The following is a 21879-nucleotide window of genomic DNA, read 5'->3' on the forward strand; positions in this document are numbered from 1 at the left end:
TGTAACAATGTTTATGACAATGCCTTTAACATGATTTACAACATGTTGCTCGAGTTTTTTCTGTAATAAAATTAGGCAACCACACTGCAATAACATTCTCCCCATTTGGCTATTTTTTAAGGCAAAACAAACCAATCATCAAGGCACGACAGCGGAAGCAGACCAACTAGACTAGAGCAACGTACACACAACCAAAAACCATCGAGCAAAGAAAACAAACCCAGTTTAGAACGACCATATTCATTCTCCCCCTTTTGTTTGACTTACAAAAACAACCAAAGCCAACACTAGATAACATATAACACATGCCCAAAGTCTTTAGCAACTGGCCCTGATATAGAGACCACATTTACACAAATAACAGATAACCACAGTAACTTAACATTAACTTCAACCATAAGATTAGTAGAGCAAAAAGAGAACACGCAAATCTTGTGATTTAGATGTAAAAACCTTGGACGATAATAAGCACTAGATGTTGTTGAAACAAATTAACACTAATATAAGTAACAGGAGGAGTTTCACACCAGACATCAAAATATCATCATAAAAAAAATCCGCATCAGCTAGTAGAAGAATGCCTTGGACGATAATAAGCACAAGATGTTGTTGAAACAAATTAACACCAATATAAGTAACACTGAGATCGACAATGACGAGCTACCCATTCTTAAATCAATGCTTTAACACTAAGATCAACAATGAAGAGCTACCCATTCTTAAACCAATGCTTACGAACTCCTAAAATTAATAATTTAAACTCTAAACTAATAGTTATATCAATTTAAACCTTGAGGAGGTAATATCAGTTTAAATCCAAAATTAATAATTTTATCGATTTAAACCCTGAACTTTCATAAGTATATCAATTTAAATCCTAAACTATCATAAGTATATCCAAATAAAATACAATGAAGGGTTCAAATTGATACACTTATGAAACTTTAAGGTTTAAATTGATATACTTATGAAAGTTCATGATTTAAATTCATACCCTTATGAAAATTCAAATTTTAAATTAATACAATCCTCAAAGTTCAAGAGTGTGAATTAATATTTGCACTAAAAAAACATAGTATAATTTATAAAAGAAATGAAGCAACCACCAATATGAGCTCAACCGACATAGTATCTGTATTAAATTCTCCTGTCTCACATATGGTTAAAAAAAACCATTTATTTTGATTTATTCCTAAATTTGAGGGTAGAGTGTTTAATTTAAAAAATAAAAAATTTAGAAAAAAAAATAGAGTGTTTGGTAATCATTTATAATAATTTCGAGCGTATTTTAAATAATTTTTATAAAAGATATTTAAATAAAAATGAGTTTTTTTTGGAGGAAAAAAAAACTTGGGGAGTTTTTAGAGATTTCACATTTGGGCCAAAGAAATAAAAAGTTCAACTTCAGTAGCAGCTTACGCGTAAACGCGAGGACGAACATTCCTCACCGATTGATCCAACAAAATCAGTTTCGTAAAGAAAGTTTTGCCTTTCTAAGACAAAACCCACCAAATTATGCAAGAACAATCACAACCCATTTCTTAATTTCGATCCTTTTTTCGTTTTCTTCTCCCAATTCTTCGATTCACATTCATTCATGGCGGATCATTTGGCCAGAGCAGAGGATTTCGAAGCCAAAGCAGAAAAGAAGCTCAGTGGTTGGGGATTGTTCGGCTCCAAGTACGATGATGCCGCAGATCTCTTCGATAAAGCCGCCAATTCTTATAAGCTTTCCAAATCATGTACTGCTAATCGCTTTTTCTCCTTTTGGTTATGTATTTCCCTCTGTTCTTATTATTTTCATTTTCCCTAAACACTGCTACATATTGGATACTATTAATTTTGTTGTTTGTTTGTTTTGATCATTTTGATGAGTAATTTGATTGTGGCTGGCTACTTGTGTTTTATCCCTCTTCGCTTCCTTTTCGATATGATTTTTCTCGTTTTTCTGGCGATGGTTTTGGGTAATGCGAGAGTTTTTTGCTTGGAAATCAATAGTTTGATGGTTTGAACTTTTGATAGATCGGCATTGTTGCATCCTTGTGTTTTGGGGGCGGACCCAGAAATTTTCATGATGAGGAGAAAAGTTCTATTCCTATATATAATCTATGGAGGTTTAGAAATTTAGGAGGTAAATAGAAGAGAAAGTGAAAAGGATAAACGAAGAGAAGTATTGTGCCCCTCTTCGATGCATTATGGCCGTCATCTTAATTGGTCATTGCCTTATTGCGTTAGCTGTGTTCTTGCTTGTATGAATATTACATTGTTGTCTATTTTAGTTTACTGTCATCCATTGGCTTTTTAATCTCTGTAGATGTGGTTTTGCAGGGGATAAAGCAGGATCAACATATATAAAGTTGGCAAATTGTCATCTGAAGGTTGGTGCTTCATGTTTGTGAGATCAAACGCTTCGTCAGCTTCCTTTATTTTACACTGTTTCTTTTACTGAAAAATGCATTGTTTTTATTATAAAGATGGAAAGCAAGCATGAAGCAGCTCAAGCTTATGTCGATGCGGGCAATTGCTATAAGAAAACATCTGTTAGAGGTAGTACTGGTTCATAATATGATTGTTTAATAACGTAAAGTCCATTCAGGGACATTCGATACTTCAATGTGATTTATATGAGTGAAACTATGTTAATTCGAGTATGCCATTATTGTAGGGTAAATTACTTATTTCCAAATTGCAATTGTTATTTTGATGCAGAGGCCATATCTTGCATAGAGCAAGCAGTGAATTTGTTTTGTGACATTGGAAGACTCAATATGGCGGCAAGATATTACAAGGTATATTCTTATTCTTGTACATGAAGTGCTTTTTTGATTTCTTTGATTATCTAAAATGTTTGGTTACTTAGCTAGGTTACGCTCTGCATTTTTTTTTCTTTTCTTTTGGGTCCTATTCTTGTGGCTGTTAATTCTTGATTAGAAATTGTTATGAAGTATCATACATTAGGTCCCTTTAGACTTTACTTTGCTTGCATAAAATGTTGGCAATTACTTACGCAGAATTCTTTCATCATATGATTAACAAAAAATTAAACAAGTACCTCATGTCCAATTCATGACTTGAAATTTGGATGTACCTTCTCGCTTGTGCAGGAAATTGCTGAATTGTACGAGTCAGAACAGGATATTGAGCAAGCAATCGATTACTTTGAAAAGGCTGCTGACCTTTTCCAAAATGAAGAAGTGACAACTTCAGCAAACCAATGCAAGCAGAAAGTTGCACAATTTGCTGCACAGTTAGAACAGTAAGATACTTTAATATATTTAGTTAGTATGCTCTTTTAACAATTTTTTTAACGTTGTTAGTATTGCTAGTTGCTACCACCAATCTAATGGTTTTAATCTTTATATTCTTGTTTTCTTGTATTAACCTTCCATATGGTAACATAATTTCCAGATATCAGAAAGCAATTGATATCTACGAAGAAATAGCAAAATATTCTCTCAAGAACAACTTGCTCAAGTATGGAGTGAAAGGGCATCTTCTTAATGCTGGAATTTGCCAGCTTTGCAAAGGTGATATCGTTGCTATTACAAAAGCATTGGATAACTATCAGGTCTTTTCTTGACTCGATCTCTCTTATCTCCTAGCAATTTATGTCCTGCCCACAGGCTGGGAAAATAGTTTGATGTATTACTTCCCTTTTGCAGGACTTGGATCCTACTTTTTCAGGGACACGTGAATACAAGCTTTTAGCGGTGTGTAATGTTCATTCCCTGAATTCTGATATATTATTCTTTCTTTTACATGTTTGATAACATTTTATACAAGGCACGATAGTATTCATTTGATTCAGAAAGCCTAAAGTTTGAGCTACATACAAGTATCTCTCTGTTTCCATGTTAAATCTATGCTATATCCAAAAATCTAAACAAATATGTTTAATGCTTGTTTTTTTTAAAGGCAATTTAATGCTTTTTTATGTATGTTGAAATTTGAACAATTAGTTTAATGGTTCTACCCATTTCTGGCTTGCTTATTGATTGAAGACATCGTCATGTATTGCTGATTTGTCCCATATCTTGCATAAAATTGTACTGATTCTTGATTAAGGCACCCGCTCATCTTCTTTCTTTTTCATGTTATATTTTTTCTCTCATATTTACCTCAGGACATTGCTTCTGCAATTGATGAGGAAGATGTAGCAAAATTTACTGATGTTGTCAAGGAATTTGATAGCATGACCACACTGGTAAGATTATATACTTAATTACTCAACTTTAATATTATTGTTTCTTGGGAACTGTATAAAGCAACACGATATTGTTAATGAGGGTCGGGAGTTTAATAAAGGACCTGGAGGGAATTCGATCAATCCATGGTGACCACCTACCTAGGATTTAATATTCTGTAAGTTTTCTTGGCAGTCAAATGTTGTAGAGCCAGGTGAGTTGTATTGTGAGATTTATCGACGTATGCACAAGCTAGCTCGGACACTCACAGATATTATGAAAGAACTAGAAAAATAAAAAAAATAAAAAAGTAACATGATATTGATATGTAAACTGCAAAGTTGCTTCTTGAAACTCTTAGATCTGGAGAATGTTAGGTATCGAACTTGGAATCACCTGAAAATAACATAAAAAAACACACAACAGAGGGAAGTAAGTACCAAATGCGCTTTGATAGTTCATATATAGTGAAATATCCTGCTCGATCACAACCCAGACAATATGTCCAGAAACAAGAAAACACCAGCTATTCTCTCAAGTGGAGAGAGCTGGGAACCTCTCCTCCTAACCCCTGCAAACGCGCTGCCCCACACTCGCCGACCATACGCGCACTTCCTCTGCTCGCTGTGAAATACCTTTCTTACCCTTCCTAGAATAAGCATGCACAATCGGAGGGCTCACACAGAAATGTAGTATGATCATTGGGGATCGACCGAGGGGAGTTGCAACACTCTGACTATATTGTTTTCATTTCTTATGGTAGAATTACCAATGAATTATGTGCATTTGACAGGATCCATTGAAGACAACCCTTCTGTTAAGGGTGAAGGATAAACTGAAAGCTAAAGAACTAGAAGAGGATGATCTTACCTAAAATCATATGCTGGTTTTTTTCTCATCCTTATGTTTTAGATCATTTTTATGAGTTTGTGTGTTCTATGTCCAGTTTTTGTTTTTTTGTTTTTTTGGCAACTGGCATTGTCTATTAATTATTGAATGACTTGGTTTGGGTTCTGATGAATAAAGGTATCCTTGAAGCTGTGAGCCTGTGATGTTGCTTTCTGTCATCATAACCAAATCTCTATAAACATTTATGTCCAAATATATATAATTTTGTACTATATTTCCTTTTGAAGGGCAATTTTGTATCATTTATTAGAAGTTGAAGTCATCAGTAATAAGTAAAAGGTTCAAATACTATTTTGGTCCCTATATTTGAGACATGTTCAATTTTAACCCCTGTTCATCCAACAAAACTTAAATTTAGTCTCAACAATAGTTTATTCTTGATTTTTTCAAAAAAAAATTATTATTTGTTAGAAATTTTATTATAAATTTTGAAAATATATTCACATAGGCTATTTTCTTCAAAATATATTGGGACTAAAATTAGATATTTAAAAAATACTAATATTAAAATCAAACAAACAGGTGGATCTACACTCGCAAGAAATCCCATTTCAAACTATCGAGATAGGCTTTGTTACATACAAAAGTTCAATGTCTAATTTGCTATTTGTATTACTTTTGCAATTTTCTTTTATGTTGACTTTTGGCCTTCTTCTCTGGCCTCATTCCCCTAAAAATAAATAACCCAACCCATTTATTTATTGGATTGAATACAGAGCACCATTATTTGGATTGAACGAACTTATTATTGGGCCACCATTACTTACAATAATTCGTGCATATGTGTATGATCTATGAAGCACAAATATTTCATGTGAGACAAATAATTAGTATTAGATACGCGTGACGTATCTATTTCTATGCGTACTTTTTTTTTAAGAAAAAAGACAAGTAACTCATCTATTTTTCCTAATCTAAAATTAGGCAACCTATTTCAAGCTCACTACTCGAGTCCAAAATTAAAAAATGAAAAATATAACGGACCAAACTTGATACTAGAATCATTTAATCTCCATCTTCACATTCGAGTCCCTACAAAGTCCACAAAAATATAAACCATTTGGATATCTTCAACAGTCATATTTCTCTCCCTAATATTCATCTTCTTCTTTGTAATATGAGTCACTTTTCAATTGCATTTTATTAATTATTGTACTTCAACATATTATATGTTGCTTTTTTGTATTGTATTTCAGTGTTTGTATTTTATTTTGTGCTATTGTTATTAACTTGTATGCTAAGTTTATTTATATCCTAGATTTTTTTAAAGAAAAAAAAAATGTATCTTCAACATATCAGTATCCTCGTTTTTTAGAAATATATAAAAAATGATTCATCCTTAGACGTATCCATATCTTAGTTTTTTTAGAAATTAACGAATCACCATCCAATCGTATCCGTATCCTGTAGCCATGCTTTATAGTGTATGATTCTTTACTATACTACATTTTATGTAAAAAAAAAAAAAAGAACAAACTTTTTAATATTATTTTTTAAAATATATTTAGATATATCATAGTTAATAATTATAGCTTTTAGTTAACATAATTTTCTTTTCAAGTATTAGAAATTAATTACAAATATTTGAGAAAGTTAAATACTAAATAAAACTTTACGATATTAATAACTAAATCAAGAAAAAGTTATAAAAATACAAAATAAATTTAATAAAAACTATAAATTGAATAAATTTTACTAACATTTCATTTAGAAAACTTAAAATATACATATATATTTTTAAATAATTAAATAATTAATATTTAATGAGTTAATCCAATAAAGCTCAATACAAGCTCGACCTTAATTTTTTGTGTTCCAATGAGCTAGACTCAAAAGGGTTGTGTTATGGGCTCGGTAATTGATGGTTGGGTCGGTCCGATCCAACCCCAAACGATGTCTTAGGCCCTTGGGCTTGGGCACTACACATCTTTTTTTTTTTTTTTTCCATAAATCATACAATTCAGAACATGGCCATATTTTCAATTGGATATTCTGTTTTGGCCATCCTGCACAATTTCTCATTTTTTTATTTTTGTTGATTCAAACAGTTCCCGTAACCCCACCCAACTCAACTGTGTACACCCACAAAATCGATGGTATAGTTGCCACACAATGAGGGAGTTTCTACCCAAATTGGGAAGATATTTGTTGTCGTGGTATTAAGTTTTCGTCTATATATCAATATTCCTATCAACATTTCTACATTTTCATGGATTCACATGAGGTGAGTCAATATTTTCATCATATCGTAAAAAAGACCATAAAACATAAAAAAGAAGCAACAAATGCCCCGTTTGGTAACTATTTAATTTTTTATATTTATTTTTAAAAATTAAGCCTATAGATTCATAGGCACTACTTCCACATGCAAATTGCTTCCTTTATTATTGATCTTTTACCATTTGTTTAAAATATAAAACCAATTTTTTAAAACTAGAAAAAGTAATTTTTAAAAATTTGACTAAGAATTCAATTATTATACTTAACAAATATGCAAATCGTTGTAAGAAATGGAGATGAAACAGACTTAATTTTCAAAAACAAAAAATAAGAAACGAAATAGATACCAAACGGGACAAAATGTTTGTAATCTGAATACAAAATAAACAATAAACATATTAATTTATTTTAAAAATATAAAATCTTTATTTATTGGTTCAAATAACTTCTTTGAATGTTTTGTTTTTATAATTTTTTCTATAAATATTTATCGGTACTTCCATTGACAATTTCATAAGACTGAAATCTTGACATTCCACCGACATCGACATCTTAAACTTTACTTATTATTTGTGCAAGCACAATGTTATCCTGAAATGCTAAAGCCTTGTCATTTCCACTAACCCAAAGAACACTTTAGACGTCTGGGCTGCTGCCATGATCTCTTCATATGCATTATGAATAACAATTTCATGACCAACTATTTCATCTTTGATTGAGTGCATGGTTGGAAGTGATTTTGAAATTGTTAAAATTACTTTTGTCATAATTAAAATCACTTTCAAACACTCATTTGATCACTTAATTATTTTAATGTTTAATTTTATATGTTTAAATATAATTTTTATATCATCAAAATTGATTTTAAATGATTGAAAGCATGATTTAGAATAAATTTTTAAAAATGACAAAAATGATTTAACCATTTTAGAATTACTCTCAAACTTGTCATGAAGTATCTATGTTCATCTAGTATGAACTACGGTGCTTTTTGTTGTGTTATCATGCTCATGATGATAACACATCAATATATCTCCTCTAGATTTGTTATTAATTTGTTTAAATCAAAATAAATGTACAAACCAAAATTAGTTATTTTCTAAAATTTCAGGGACTAATATAGAATCTATAAAAATTAAGGGATCGAAATGGACATTTTGGAAGTTTAGAAACAAAACTAAAATAATCTTAAAAGTTCAGAGACCAAAATAAGATTTAAGTTTAAAATAAAAGAAAAAAAAAGATTAAATTACATGTTTAGATTTCAAACTCTTAAGGCCAAGTATAAAATATTCTCGAACTTTAAAAATGTCTAATAGATACCTGAACTTTAATCTGCTGTCTTGGTCATTGACATATTTGAAAATGTTAAGAAAATAACTTATCTATTAGATATAAAATTAAATTTTATGTTTGATAGAACCTCGAGCTGTCAATTTTGTATCTAGTAGGTTTGTGAATTTTAAAAAATGTTAAATATGTCAAAATATTTATTAAACACAAAATTAAAATTGTAGGACCAATTAAACACAAAATTGAAAGTAATACCTTATAAATTATGTATATGGAATTATATATGTGACATTTTTAAAAGTTAAGGACTCTTATGGACCAAACTGATTTAAAGTTTTAAAAGCTTAAGGATTCTATGGACACTTTTGAAAGCTTTAACATTAAAATTTGAAGAACCTATTATAGTTTTTAAATCATAGACCAAACTGACCTAAAGTTTAATGAATAAAGTTGTGATTTAACCCATAATAGTAAGGTCAAATTTTACCAAATAGCTTTAAACTTTAAGCTATGTTCCAATTATCCATCTTTGAAAGTTTTATTTATACCTTTGAATTTATTTGAATTTAAGAGGCATATTTGACATCATTTACAACTCCATGATCTCTGAATCGAGAGTACATATTTTATGTCGGTTGAGCGATGATTTTGTCAGCATTATATAATAGAAACTTATTAGATAATTTAGCCTAATAATAATGAGACAAGGAAAAGGTTAAATTATTGAAAAATACCTTGAACATGGTCATTTGTTTAAAAAAAATACTCATATACATTTAAAAAGCAATATTACCTTTGACCTTTCATAAAGGTTTCAAAAATACCTTTGGAGTATGATTTTTCTTTTTCTTTTTCTTAAATTTGGATGAAAATTGAAATATGAAATTATGTGGTAGGTGACATAAATAGAAAAAAAGTTCAAGGATATTTGTTATAATTCTTTTCTTTTAATATAATAGGGGTAAGAAATTCAAACCTCAATGTCTTGCTCGTTCGTGGGTTGAGTTGAAGTCTTTTTAGACTATCCCATTTTGTTGAGTTGTAAATTTTTTCAATCAAAATAACTCTTATTAAATAACAAACCCAAACCCAACCCAAACCAACCGGTTGAGTTGGCTCGAATTAATCAAATCATTTATTTAAATTTTTGTTATAAAAATAAGTAAAATATTAATATATAAAAATGTTATTTAATTATTTTCATATATTGGATTAAGATTAATAACTGAATTTCAATATATATTATAAAAAATTTCTTTCCATATGCTAAAAATTATTTTTAGGAGTTATTGAAAAATAAATTAATAAAAAAAATTAATGTCTTTCCTTTAAGGGGTTGTTGTGTAACAAGTGCATAATGGCCACTAGAACTTCTGTATATTTTATCGTCAACTTGATGAATTAATTTCAAGATATAAGGCTTTCCTATTATAACATGTTGTTCAAAAAGATTTCCTGTTCTTCTATCAAATATTATGTTTTTTCTTGGATACTCGAGTTCAAATACCCATGGACTCGGTGTTTGCTTAAGACTAGTTTTATAAAATAAAAAAAAATAAAAATATTTAAAATAATTGTATAGTAAATAAATACAATATACTATTTAAAATTAACTCAATTGATTGGATTTTTTGAGTCATGGCTAACACATTCCTACGTGAGTTCTATGTTTGGTTTATATGTTTATAATTTAGGCAAAAGAAAAAAGGAAAATGAAAGTGAAAAAGAGAGAGAGACTGAAATAGTATCATCTCCCTCCTCAACCAAATCTTATTCTAAATCGAAGCTTGAGATTCGCAGAGGCGAAAACTGGGAGTTTTAATTCTCTCGAAACCCTTCCGTTGTTTGATGGCAAAATCGCTTCCATCGCCAACTCGCCTTCACCAATTCGCCAAGGTCGTCGTCGCCTCCAAGAAGCCCCAATCAGCCACACCTAACCCCAAGTCTCGGATCCGAGTTTCGCCGCCCGAAACTCCGATCTCCGGTACCGTCCGAGTCATCTCGGAGTTGAAGAAGAACAACAACAACATGGAGGAGGAGAAGAAGGAGGAGGCGCATCGGACTCCTTTGGCCGATGTGGTTTCGGACTGCGTCAAGCGGTGGTTTCAGGACACGCTCAAGGAGGCCAGGGCCGGCGATACGTCGATGCAGGTCTTGGTTGGCCAGATGTTTTGCTCTGGCTATGGAGTTCCTAAGGACACTCAGAAGGTTTGCGCTTCTTTTTGCTTTCTACATTTCGAGATTTCGTGTTGATTTCTTGCGTATGTATTTGGGGAATTAGAGAGGATATTCTCGTATAATCTAAGGGGAAAAACAAAACGAGTTTCGGTTGTTCCTTGAAAGGGTTGTGAAATACTTCTAGGATAAGAGAATGTAGTTAATTTTGGGATGAAGTTCATTCTAGAATTCCATACAATTGGTGTGTATTTTGAGCTGCTAATTGCTAAGGTTATTGTAGGTTGTGTTTTGTTGTGTTGCTCAATGATGAAGAAGGTTCTCTTTCGGCTCTCCTATTGAGATAGGGGGCGTGGTTTGTTCTTTGCTTCTAGTACGTCGGAATATTTGGCTTGAGAGAAGTAAGAGTTGAGAGTCCTTAGTAGGTGTGACATTTGGTTAGGTTTTAACGTCTCTCGTGTTTGTGCCTTAAAAGACATGTTTGGGATTGATTTTGAAATAGGTAATGTTCAAATCACTCTAAAAACATGCTTTTAGTCATTCAAACTCAATTTTGATGGTATGAAAATTACGTTTAAATGTGTAATATCAAACATTGAATTGAATTTGAATGTGATTAATGGCATATTTAGGAAAATCGGAGATCAGAGTGTTTTCTTCTCAGCTGGAGTTCTTTTGTGGCATGGTTCTCTTTTCTTTTTCCACACCTGTTCATGAATCATGATTAGTAGAATCACTTTTTAATAGATAAGCATAAACTTTCCTTGAGAGAAAAATGTGAGAGTGCAAGGGATGTGTTGCGAATATTAATAGGATAGTAGTAAGTGTATAGTGGTGTCATGGTAATAAGGGGAGCCGATCGATCCCCTTAGAGGGGAGAAAGATTTCTGGTATTGTTCAGTGTGGGGCTTTGGAAGAGACATAACCTTCTTGAAAAGCTATTGATATTGTGAAAAGCTATTGATATTGTAATTTCTCTTGGTATTGCAATATAGTCTTATCTTTGTATTTTCTATTGTGTTCCTTGTTAGGAGAATCCTAACAAAAACAAATCCTGTCCTCTTGCTAAATAATTGTTTGATATCTGAACTAAGGGAATTGCTTGGATTAATCGAGCTTCAAAAAATCAGGCTTGGAAAGTAAGCGATAGACATCCAGGTATTCCAGTCTTCCAGAGTCTGTTTGGCAATAATCTTTTGGCATCGCTTTCTAAATTTTTTTTGTTCTTTAGGTTATCTTGCAACCGATTCAGAATCAAGCGATAGGAGAGTGAAACAAGATGATGTCAGATGATCCTTTTCACTAATCTTAGTAAGTCGTGTTCTGAATGTGAACCTTTCTAACTTGAACACTTCATGTAGTTTTAATTCATGTATGTGAAACTCAGCGTAGATGAGTTATTGAAAAAGAAAAAGGAGAACGAGTTATCTCCCATGTTAATTTGTGGAAAAGTAAAATTTGTTTTGCGTTTCTCACCTCCCCTGATAGATATCTCTTTCATTTATATATTAATATTTCGTTGTTGATTGCTTTTATTTATGTTCTGCTGTCCTTTATTTACGTATTATTCCTATGTAAGCACAGTTAAGAATCAAATTTCAGAAGGAATATAACATTTTTGGTTTTTTGCCATACTAGCCCTTGAACTTCCAAATTTATTCCATTTTGGTTCCAAAACTATACTTTTTAACTATTTGCAGAATAATCATTTGTCCTTGCTGATATTTTGTCATCTAGTTCTAAGATAGACAAATAACTTTGAATATGTGTTACGTGCTTACGCATAACTGCTTGTAGGGCAAGTACTGGGTGGAGTCATGATATTAGAAACTAGGAACTGAATAGTTCAAAGGCAACAAAATACTGTCAAGCCCTAAGTTGTGTTATACAGTGGTTGTGCCTGAGCATTTGTTTGTTTCTCTATAAGAAAACTACTAGTGACTTATCGTAAGGCCGTAAATAGGGGCTATGTCGACTCTTAACTAGGAGATTAATCAAAAGATAATTAAGTGCATATTTTCGGAACTTCTGCATTTTGTTGAGTATCATTGTAATTTAGCAAGCTAGATTCATTTTTCATCAAATTACTCATGTTTCTACAGATTGTAGTATCCCCTAATTTTTGTTACTCATTTTCCTTGCACTGCCAAAGTTAACAGTCAAATGGGGTGTCTTTTCTATCAAAAGCCTTTTGGTTAGCCATTGTAATCTACCCTCCCCATGTTCATATACTGTACTGGTTGATTAAATTTTGAATAGTGAATGCATTTCCCAACCTGATGGCTTTGTTTTTTTCAACAACTAGATTGGACTTTTAAATTGAATGAATCATATGATTTTACAAGTATAACAATTGCTATATCTCTCCATTTCTTTTCAGTTGCAAATTCACAATCAATGTTGAAGATGTTGATAAATACTAAAGACAGAAGAGACCTTGTTTTGGCTGCTTCTCCTTGGTAGACATGAAATGAAACTTCATGTATAAGTTATATATAAAGTGTTGCGTATTGAAGCAGGACAGCAGCCATTATTTCCCTTCACGCTTTCCCTTTCTCCATTCCCATGGCTGCTCTGGGTTTGAAGAAGCCCACAACCCAGCCCTTTTAGCTCGAGCTTCATTTTCCCACTGTTATGAATAATGAATTAATATAAGGTTTCACACTGCAGATGTCACAACGTTGCAAAAAGGTGCTTAGTTGAGAAATCTGTGTTTGTGCTTTTCCTCTTATTTTAACCATTTTGAAATATGTTTTTAATCATTCAAAATGGTATGAAATGAAATAACGATTAGAAAGTGTACAATCAAACACTAAATTAATTTTGAATAATTAAAGATATATTAAGTTGCAAATATGGTCCCTATAATTTATAGAAAGTAACCGTTTAATCTCAATGATTTTAAAAATTAGATTTTAGTCTTCGTGATTTCATAAAGTTTTGTAAATAGTCTATATGGTTTGATAAAATTCTCATAAATAGTTCTTCAAATTCAAACTTCGTAAAATTAGTTGTAATTATAAACCATAGATATTTAACTTCTAACATTCTTCAAACTATTAAGAATTAAATTTGTAATTTAACTTTAAGGACATGTGATATCAACCGTCCATGCATCAAATTATTAATTAAATTTGACGTAATTTTAATATATTTCAATTTTATCTTTTTTCATGACATTTAAGTAGGGATAATTTTGTCTTTTTACTACGATGCATTAGGATTTTTTTTATTGGTAGGTTATTTAAGACTTACCTTAGGTTGTTTTGATAAGTCAAGTTTTATGATTAATTGAATTTAGCCTTTGAGCTTCTTCTTTCAAGTTTAGCTAGGGAGTTTCTTGAACTTTTGTAATTCATGTATTGAATTACATGTCAAGAACATTTAAGTTGGATTGATCATTCTATTTGTGTAGTGTTCAAATCTTGGGGCAAGGAACTTGTTCTTGTTTCAAGATATTTGGCAATCTGCGTCTAATCCAATCATTAGGGTTGAAATCAGTTGATTTGTGGTTTTAGTGATTGAGGATTAAGGATTCTCATCCAAAAAGGGTTTTTAATTTCAATTCGATAGGATTTTTGTATCAATTTATTTATTAGTGATTTTGATCATTTATAAAACTGTTGGTAAACTTGGATGTAAAAATGTTCTTCTTTTTCTTTTTTTCAAATAATTACATCCTTGATCTTAGTCTTTCTTTTAGACTGTTCCTTTCGGATATGTGACTTAATTATATAAATCATATGCTATGAACTATATCCACATTATCATACCCTTATATAGTCAAATTTGAATAAAAAATTTGAGGATAAAAGTTTTTAAAAAAATGAAATCAAAATGTAACTTGCCTTTGATAGCTCTGCTCGTTTATCATAAGCTTTGTAATGCCATGCAAACCCCTTTTTCAGCATTGCTTCCTGTAGAGAGAACCAAAAACTTAATCCTTATATAACCACAAACCTGAAGCCTATAACCGATGTGGAGAGTGGAAATAGTATAAATTAGGTTTCATTTGGATTGACTTGAAAAAAAAGTGTTTTTCGAAAAACTCATTTTTATTTAAACACTTTTGACAAAAAATATTGAATATACATTTTAAAAGCTATTTTGAGTAGTTGTCAAACACTCAAATTTTATTCAAAATGATTTATTATTAAATTAAACACTTGAAAATTCCAAACGCACCCTTAGTATTACCTGAATAAACTTCCCATTACAATACAAGTCACCTACACACCGATTGTACCGATCTTCACCATACACAAGCACTCTCAAACACTTCCCTTCAACAAGCTTTGTTAGTTCTTGTTTTGCCTCTTTACCATAGGGCATTCCACTTTCTGGTGCATCTATTCCTCTGCATAATCAAGTTCAACCAAGGGTCAACGGAATTTGCAGGTTTAAATCTTATTTTCATCTTGTGTTTACAAAATAACTATTTGCAGGTTTAAATCTTATTTTCATCTTGTGTTTACAAAACAACTATTTACAATGAAGTTATGATATTATTTTATGGAACTCAGTGTATGTTATAAATTTGTGATTAAAAAAAAAAGAAAAAAATTATAGAGTAAAATATTTTTTTTGTCTCTAGGTTTTTTGGTGTAGTTTCTATTTGATCTCTACGTTTTCAAATGTTATATATTTAGGTCTTAAGTTTTGAATTTAGTTTCAATTTAGTTTCTCGGTTTCAAACTAATACAAATTTTTCCTTGAGATTGGAATTTGTTTCAGTTTGATCCCTAAGTTATAAGATTTACATTTCTAATCTTGATTTTTTGCTAATTTCTCATTTTCTATGTTTAGTATTAATGCCTATTAATTTAATTAAGTTTTACTATTTTTCATCACTAATGAAATTAAATTTAAAATTTTACTTCGTAATTATTTTTAATTAATTAATAGACATTAACGATAATGATTGAAAGTGAGTATTTTACAAAAAATCAAGGTTAAAAGTGTAAATTTTAAAATATATGAACTAAATTGAAACAAAAGGTAAAATTATAACATTTTGAAATCTAGAGAATAAATTGAAACCAAACCCAAAACTTAGATTAAATGTGTAACATTTTTTAAATAACCTCAAACCTAGAGATTTGAAAGAACCGTGAAAATACATGGATCAAAGGAAACAAAGCTAAGATTACATAAACTAAAATAGAGTTTAAAAATGGACAAAACAATTATCAAAATAAGGTTTAAAGCATTTAATGCAAGTAGGGATAATTTTATAATTACCTGAGACGAATTCTGTATTTTCTTGCGAGAATCTCCTCATTCTGAAAAGTAAGCACCCTTTTGAGGAAGAAGAAACAAGCATCGAATCTCAGTAACCTATTGAAAAAGTCCAATTGTAAGTTATATAGTAAAGATAGAGATCATATACCTGTAACCAGCATCTGTTATTGTCTTGTGAAGAGCATCAGCTTTTGCAAAGTTCTTGGCGTTTCTAGCTTGTGATCTTTGAATGGCTGCATTTCGAACCTCTATTGGAATACAAGAGGACTCTCTAGTGTGCGCTGTACTCACATACACTGTCACTGTATCACCATCTGCTACAGCTTTCGCATCAACCTGGTATGAATTCAACACAATCAGAACACACATGTTTTCATCAAAATGGTTGGTCATTTCCCATAGAAGTATCGCCCTTTGATTACTTACTGGTAGTGTCTCCAGCTCAAACTTGACTCCGTCAGGTAGCGAGGCGGTGGTTGGGGCCGGAGCAGAAAGTTCGACGAGAGTATGAGGAAGAGGAAGACCATAGAAAGTCAATAGCCCCTGTTGCCCAACAGAGAGAACTTGATTTTGTATTTGACATGCCTTTTAAAGTGCTTATAGAAGACTAATGTTACATTTTTTTTTTCTTATATACTTTTCATCTGGGGATGTGTTTCAATATATTACAAATTTAATTCTTTAGTTTTTAATTTAGTTTCAATTAGTTTTAAATTTCAAATTATAATAATTTTACTTTTGAAATTTGAGTTTTGTTTCATTATTGACCCTAGGTTTTAAGATTTAATTTTTTAACTTCAATTTTTTATTAAATACTCACTTTTTATCCTTAATATTAATGTCTATTAAATAATATTAAAAAATTAAAAGAATTATAACTAATTCAATTTTCACTATCACTATTATAATTAAATTTAAAATTTCACTCCATAATTATTTTAAATTAATTAATAGACATCGATGCCAATATCCAAAATGAATATTTGATGAAAAATCAAGATTAAAAATATAAAATCTTAAATCTAGGAACTAAATTGAAACAAAACTCAAATCTCTTAAGAATAAAATCATAACATTTTGAAATCTAAGGGTTACCCTGAAACCGAAACTCAAAATTTAATGACTAGATAAGGTAACATTTTGAAACATAGAAACTAAAGAAATTAGACCCACAATTAGGAACCAAAAAGTTTTTTTTTTTTTTTTTTTTTTTTCTATTTTTTTAATTTTATTTATTATTATTTTTAGTTGTAGCAGTAGTGATTTTATTTTGCCATAGCATTTTTTATAAATTATGCAAGAATGGAGAAATTTAAAAAACATACCAAACCAGAATAATTTGTTTTCGATCTCAGTTCATCGGATCCCAATCCCATTAGATTTTGGACTGTTCTACAAAGTCATCTAGCTAAATTTCCATGTATATCTAATTTTTCTATCCTAAAATTTTGAACACGAAATGGAAAGAAAAACATATTTTTCCAGAGATTATTAGATTCAGAGCTGTCCATACTTAAAAGGATGACTTCGATTCATTCAATTGAACTACTTGAAGTGCAGAGGTTCTCAGATTCCCAATCAAACAACACAAGCAACAGAGTAAACAATGATAAAATTAAACTAGATTGTTGTACCGTAATTGTATTGTACCTCGACATCTTTCTTTTGGTGTCTCTTGAGCGTCTGAATCACAAGCCTAGATGCTTCTTCAGGCGTTCGTGGAGGAGGTTTCTCCAACTTCCAAGCATCAGCCAATTTTCTATACCTTCACACACACACAAATCCATCACAAACTAACTACGATTACTTTCACAAACTCTCAACTCCGCAACAAAAATACTAAAAAAATACTTCACCAATTCGCTTGTGCCTTCTTCGACGAAACCACATGTTTACTAAGACCTTGAGGAACCTTTCAGAAAACAAATTAATCAACATCAAAGAACAGATCGTTCAATTAACAAATTGAACTAGGGCAAAAGACAAAATCCGACTCAAAATTCAAATCACGGAACGATGCTCACAACACGTGGAGTAAATCAGAAATGTTGAGTGGAGTATTGAGCTTGAGATTGAGAGAAGCGTTACCTGCGAAGTGATCTCGAAATCGAAGAGATCGTGAGCGAGAGCGGAGACGCCGGCGGTGGCGTAAGAAACGCCGTGAGGAGGTTGAGAATCGGAGCTTGGGTTGCAGAAATGGCCGCAGAGGAACCCGAGTACGTTCCCCATTTTTTGCGGCCTTAGGCAAAATGGGAATCGAAGGTTTGATTAATTGGACCCAAAAAAATTCTTAAGACTCAAGCAAACTTCTTTGAAGACTTTTATTATTATTATTATTATTATTATTTTGCAAATTGCTAGAGGTGTGAGAAAGAAGGAAGACACGTGGCTGATGATGATTTGTTATAAGAGGACTTTCGAATTCAGTCCCGTTAAGTGATCGTTTTTTTGGTTTATGCGATTTTTTTATCTAATAATAAGGGGACACGTGGGCGGTGTTGATTTATTGCAAAATATATATTTAAAAAGAACTAACCTTTGACGCTGTTTTCGTTTCTAATTCTTTTTTTTTTCGTTCTTAGTTTTTTAATTAAAAAAGACGTGAAAGTTTGTTTAGTAAAAATCATTGTGGTCATTCAACTTTTATCAAAATAATGATTTAATTTTGGTTAGTTTAGTTCTTGAATTTTAATGAGTACTAATTTAATTTCTAATTTTTATTGTGAAAAATATTATTGAGATTTAATGAAATTTTTACACACGTAGATCGTTAAACTAATCGATAAGAGTAAGTCGTTTCATAAGAAAAATTGACAATTTTAAAAATGATTTTTTATAATAGGGACTAAATTGTTACTTGTTAAAATTTAGAAACTAAATTGTTATAAATTTAAAACTACAAGAATTAAGTTATTAACCAAAGTTGAGGACCTAAGTTGTTACTTTAAAGAAAGTTAGAATAAAAAACGATTATTATCTTTTTCTTAAAAAAATTAAATTTGTTGTGAACTTGTGGTACACAACAGAAGCACGAATACCAATAAACTATAATATTAAAATAAATATAATATAATAATAATATAAGTTAAACATAATATATAAATAAACAAAATACAAATAAATTAGCAAAATATAAAATCAGAAATTTCTCTAAATTCTCTAGTTTCTTCAATTTTCATGGACTTTACTCAATGTGTGACTTTCAAAATCCACCCCCACTATTTATAAGCAATTTGACAAATAGGAGGTGAATTATGTAGACACTAATAGTGTGTAATCTTGAAACACATGGACAACACATGGGGTAATGGATAAGTGACACATGGTCAACGGACACTAATAATGGACATCTATATTAAACCTAATTTAACATATTTATAATACTCTTCCTTAGATGCTCATTATATATGAAATATGCCTCGTTAAAACTTTATTAGGAAAAAATCAACTGGAAAAAAATCCCAGTGAAGAAAAAAAAGTATATATTTCATATAATCTGATACTCTTAAAAAGAATACAATATATTTACTCCCCTTTATGGAAACATCATTTGAGATATTGTGCACCAATTTTTCAAAGGTTGCGTTTGGTAATGATTTTGTAAATAAGTCTGTCAGGTTATTCTTCTAACAAACTTGTTGTATAGTGATGTCACCATTTTCTTCAAGATATGAGTATAGAAAAGCTTTGGTAAAATATGCTTTGTTCTATCTCATTTAATACATCATCATTTGATTTGGGATCTGCATGTTGTGTTGTCTTCGTATAATATCATTGGAAGGTTTTTTTTTTTTTTTTACAAGAAGGCAAACCCATGTTCCATGAATGTGTTGAGTCATTGATCTTAACTATACACATTCTCAACTAGTCTCGTGAATTGCAAGAATTTCAGCATGATTTGAGGAAGTGGTTGTTATGGTATGTTTCACCAACCGCCATGATATAGTAGTTCCTCTACATGTGAATAGATAATCTGTTTGAGATCTAGCTTTGTGTAGATCAAATAAATATCTAGAATTTGCATAGCCAACTATATCAAAATTTTATTTATTTGACTAAAATAAACCCATGTCAATCTTTCTTCCATATGCTTAATCGCGTTCCAATGTTTTTTTGTTAGAGAAGAAATATATCTTGTTAATAAATTTACTGAAAATGCAATATATGGTCTTGTACTATTAGCAAGATACATAAGTGCACCAATTACACCAAGATATGGTACTTTAGGACCAATAAGTTCTTCATTATTATCTCGAAGTCGAAATATATCTTTCTTCACATCTAGTGAACGAACTTCTATTGGAATGTTCAATGGATGTGTTTTGTCCATATAGAACCTTTTCAAAAAATTTCCTATATAAGTTGATTGATGAACAAATATCCTATCTATTAAATGCTTAATTTGTAAGCCAAGACAAAATTTTGTTTTTCCGAGATCTTTCATATTAAATTCTTTCTATATTCTATTACCTTTGAAAGCTCTTCAGAAGTCCCAATTATATTTAAATTATCAACATATACAGTTATAATAGCAAATCATGACTGTGATTTCTTTATAAAAATACATGGACATATTGAATTATTTTGATATCTTTCTTTCAACAAATATCCACTCAGACGATTGTATCACATTGGTCCTGATTGTTTCAATCCACATATTAATATTTGTAACTTTTATTGAATACAATTCTTGGGAATTTGATTTATATGTTTCAGATACTTTAAATCCTTCTAGATTCTCATATAAATATCATTATCAAGAGATCCATATAAATATGTTGTGACTACATCCATAAGATGCTTGTCTAGATTTTCATACACAGTTAGACCAATTAAATATCTTAATGTAATTGCATTCACCACTGGAGAATACGTCTCCTCATAATCAATATTAGATCTTTAAATCTTGTGTAACTAGTCTTGCTTTATATCTTGTGACCTCATTATTTTCATTTTTTCCTCACAAATACCTATTTGTATCCCACAGGTTTTACACTTTCTGGTGCTCGGACTACTAGGCCAAAAACCTGATGTTTCGAAAGTGAAGTTAATTCTGTCTCGATTGCTTCTTTTTGTTGAAGCCAATCTATTCTATGTTGACATTCTTCAACAAATTGTGGTTCAGGATCCTCATTTTCAAATATAATATCAAGAGTAACATTATACGCAAAAATGTTGTCAGTAACTACATTAGTTCGGTTCCATCTTTTTCCTGTCACGACATAGTTTATTGAAATCTCATTGTTACCTTTAGGTATTTCACCTTTTTCAAAAATTCGACTATTAGTCATGTCCAGTGTTTCTTCATGGATATTTACATCCTCAACCAAATCTTTTTTACTATTAATTATTTTTCATTTTTGAGGATTTTTATCTTTGGAACCCACTAGTCTACCACACTTCTGGCGTATTCTAGACTCATTAGTGAAAACTTGTTATGTTGGAATATCAATTTTCGATGGAACATTTGCAGCTGGTATATGTGATTTAGTTACTTTCTTTGCATCTATAAATGCATCTGGTAACTAATTTGCAATATTTTACAAATGAATTATCTTCTGAACTTCAAGTTCACATTGATCTGTAGGGTGATCTAAATGAGACAATAACGATGCATTCCATATAATTTCCTTTTTCAACTTCTTAATTCCTCCCCTTAATGTTTGAAAATCTGTCTTATTAAAATGACAATCAGCAAATCGTGTAGTAAATACATCACCCGTCAGGGGTTCAAGATATTTAATAATTGATAGGAAATCATATCTAACATATATTCCTAACCTCTTTTGAGGACCCATCTTAATATGTTGTGGTGGAGCAATTGGAACATACTACATATCCAAGAATTCTCAGTTGG

At 30.9% G+C, this 21879-nt stretch overlaps 3 protein-coding genes across 4 annotated transcripts; 2 read left to right on the top strand and 1 right to left on the bottom strand.

Annotated features, from left to right (window-relative positions):
• The first annotated feature begins 1407 nt into the window (after positions 1 to 1407).
• On the top strand, positions 1408 to 5319 carry LOC120082222 (alpha-soluble NSF attachment protein 2-like). Its single transcript, XM_039037500.1, has 9 exons — positions 1408 to 1742; positions 2329 to 2378; positions 2475 to 2547; positions 2710 to 2789; positions 3105 to 3256; positions 3409 to 3568; positions 3663 to 3710; positions 4124 to 4204; positions 4978 to 5319. Exons 1-9 carry the CDS (start codon positions 1598 to 1600, stop codon positions 5056 to 5058), a joined length of 870 nt encoding a protein of 289 aa, XP_038893428.1. The 5' UTR covers positions 1408 to 1597; the 3' UTR covers positions 5059 to 5319.
• Positions 5320 to 10276: 4957 nt separating this feature from the next.
• Positions 10277 to 13263, top strand: LOC120081889. Its single transcript, XM_039037065.1, has 4 exons — positions 10277 to 10814; positions 11876 to 11939; positions 12013 to 12092; positions 13162 to 13263. The coding sequence occupies exons 1-3, from the start codon at positions 10455 to 10457 to the stop codon at positions 12072 to 12074; spliced, it is 486 nt and encodes a 161-aa protein (XP_038892993.1). The 5' UTR covers positions 10277 to 10454; the 3' UTR covers positions 12075 to 12092; positions 13162 to 13263.
• LOC120081888 (staphylococcal-like nuclease CAN1) lies at positions 13019 to 18327 on the bottom strand. Of its 2 annotated transcripts, none has more exons than XM_039037063.1 (9): positions 18111 to 18327; positions 17879 to 17934; positions 17673 to 17787; positions 16449 to 16565; positions 16171 to 16358; positions 16023 to 16079; positions 14979 to 15138; positions 14630 to 14698; positions 13019 to 13410 (listed from the first exon to the last, which is right to left on the bottom strand). In XM_039037063.1, exons 1-9 carry the CDS (start codon positions 18249 to 18251, stop codon positions 13312 to 13314), a joined length of 1002 nt encoding a protein of 333 aa, XP_038892991.1. In that variant the 5' UTR covers positions 18252 to 18327; the 3' UTR covers positions 13019 to 13311. The 2 variants fall into 2 exon arrangements, with proteins under 2 accessions (XP_038892991.1, XP_038892992.1); XM_039037064.1 differs by having other exon boundaries at positions 13337 to 13445.
• Positions 18328 to 21879: the final 3552 nt, after the last annotated feature.

The sequence above is a fragment of the Benincasa hispida genome, chromosome 7, assembly GCF_009727055.1.
Source record: "Benincasa hispida cultivar B227 chromosome 7, ASM972705v1, whole genome shotgun sequence".
Lineage (NCBI taxonomy): Eukaryota > Viridiplantae > Streptophyta > Magnoliopsida > Cucurbitales > Cucurbitaceae > Benincasa > Benincasa hispida.

Bases quoted from the DNA above. Each gene is read 5' to 3' on its own strand.
- LOC120081889 (XM_039037065.1), top strand. From the start codon at position 10,455: ATGGCAAAATCGCTTCCATCGCCAACTCGCCTTCACCAATTCGCCAAG. The intron at 10,815-11,875 runs GTTTGCGCTTCT...ATCTGAACTAAG, and splicing joins TTCCTAAGGACACTCAGAAG to GGAATTGCTTGGATTAATCG. The intron at 11,940-12,012 runs GTATTCCAGTCT...TTTGTTCTTTAG, and splicing joins AGTAAGCGATAGACATCCAG to GTTATCTTGCAACCGATTCA.
- LOC120082222 (XM_039037500.1), top strand. From the start codon at position 1,598: ATGGCGGATCATTTGGCCAGAGCAGAGGATTTCGAAGCCAAAGCAGAA. The intron at 3,257-3,408 runs GTAAGATACTTT...CATAATTTCCAG, and splicing joins TTTGCTGCACAGTTAGAACA to ATATCAGAAAGCAATTGATA. The intron at 3,569-3,662 runs GTCTTTTCTTGA...TCCCTTTTGCAG, and splicing joins AAGCATTGGATAACTATCAG to GACTTGGATCCTACTTTTTC.
- LOC120081888 (XM_039037063.1), bottom strand. From the start codon at position 18,251: ATGGGGAACGTACTCGGGTTCCTCTGCGGCCATTTCTGCAACCCAAGC. The intron at 16,080-16,170 runs GTATATGATCTC...CTTCCTCAAAAG, and splicing joins ATAACAGATGCTGGTTACAG to GGTGCTTACTTTTCAGAATG. The intron at 13,411-14,629 runs GCAAGTTACATT...TATTCATAACAG, and splicing joins AACGAGCAGAGCTATCAAAG to TGGGAAAATGAAGCTCGAGC.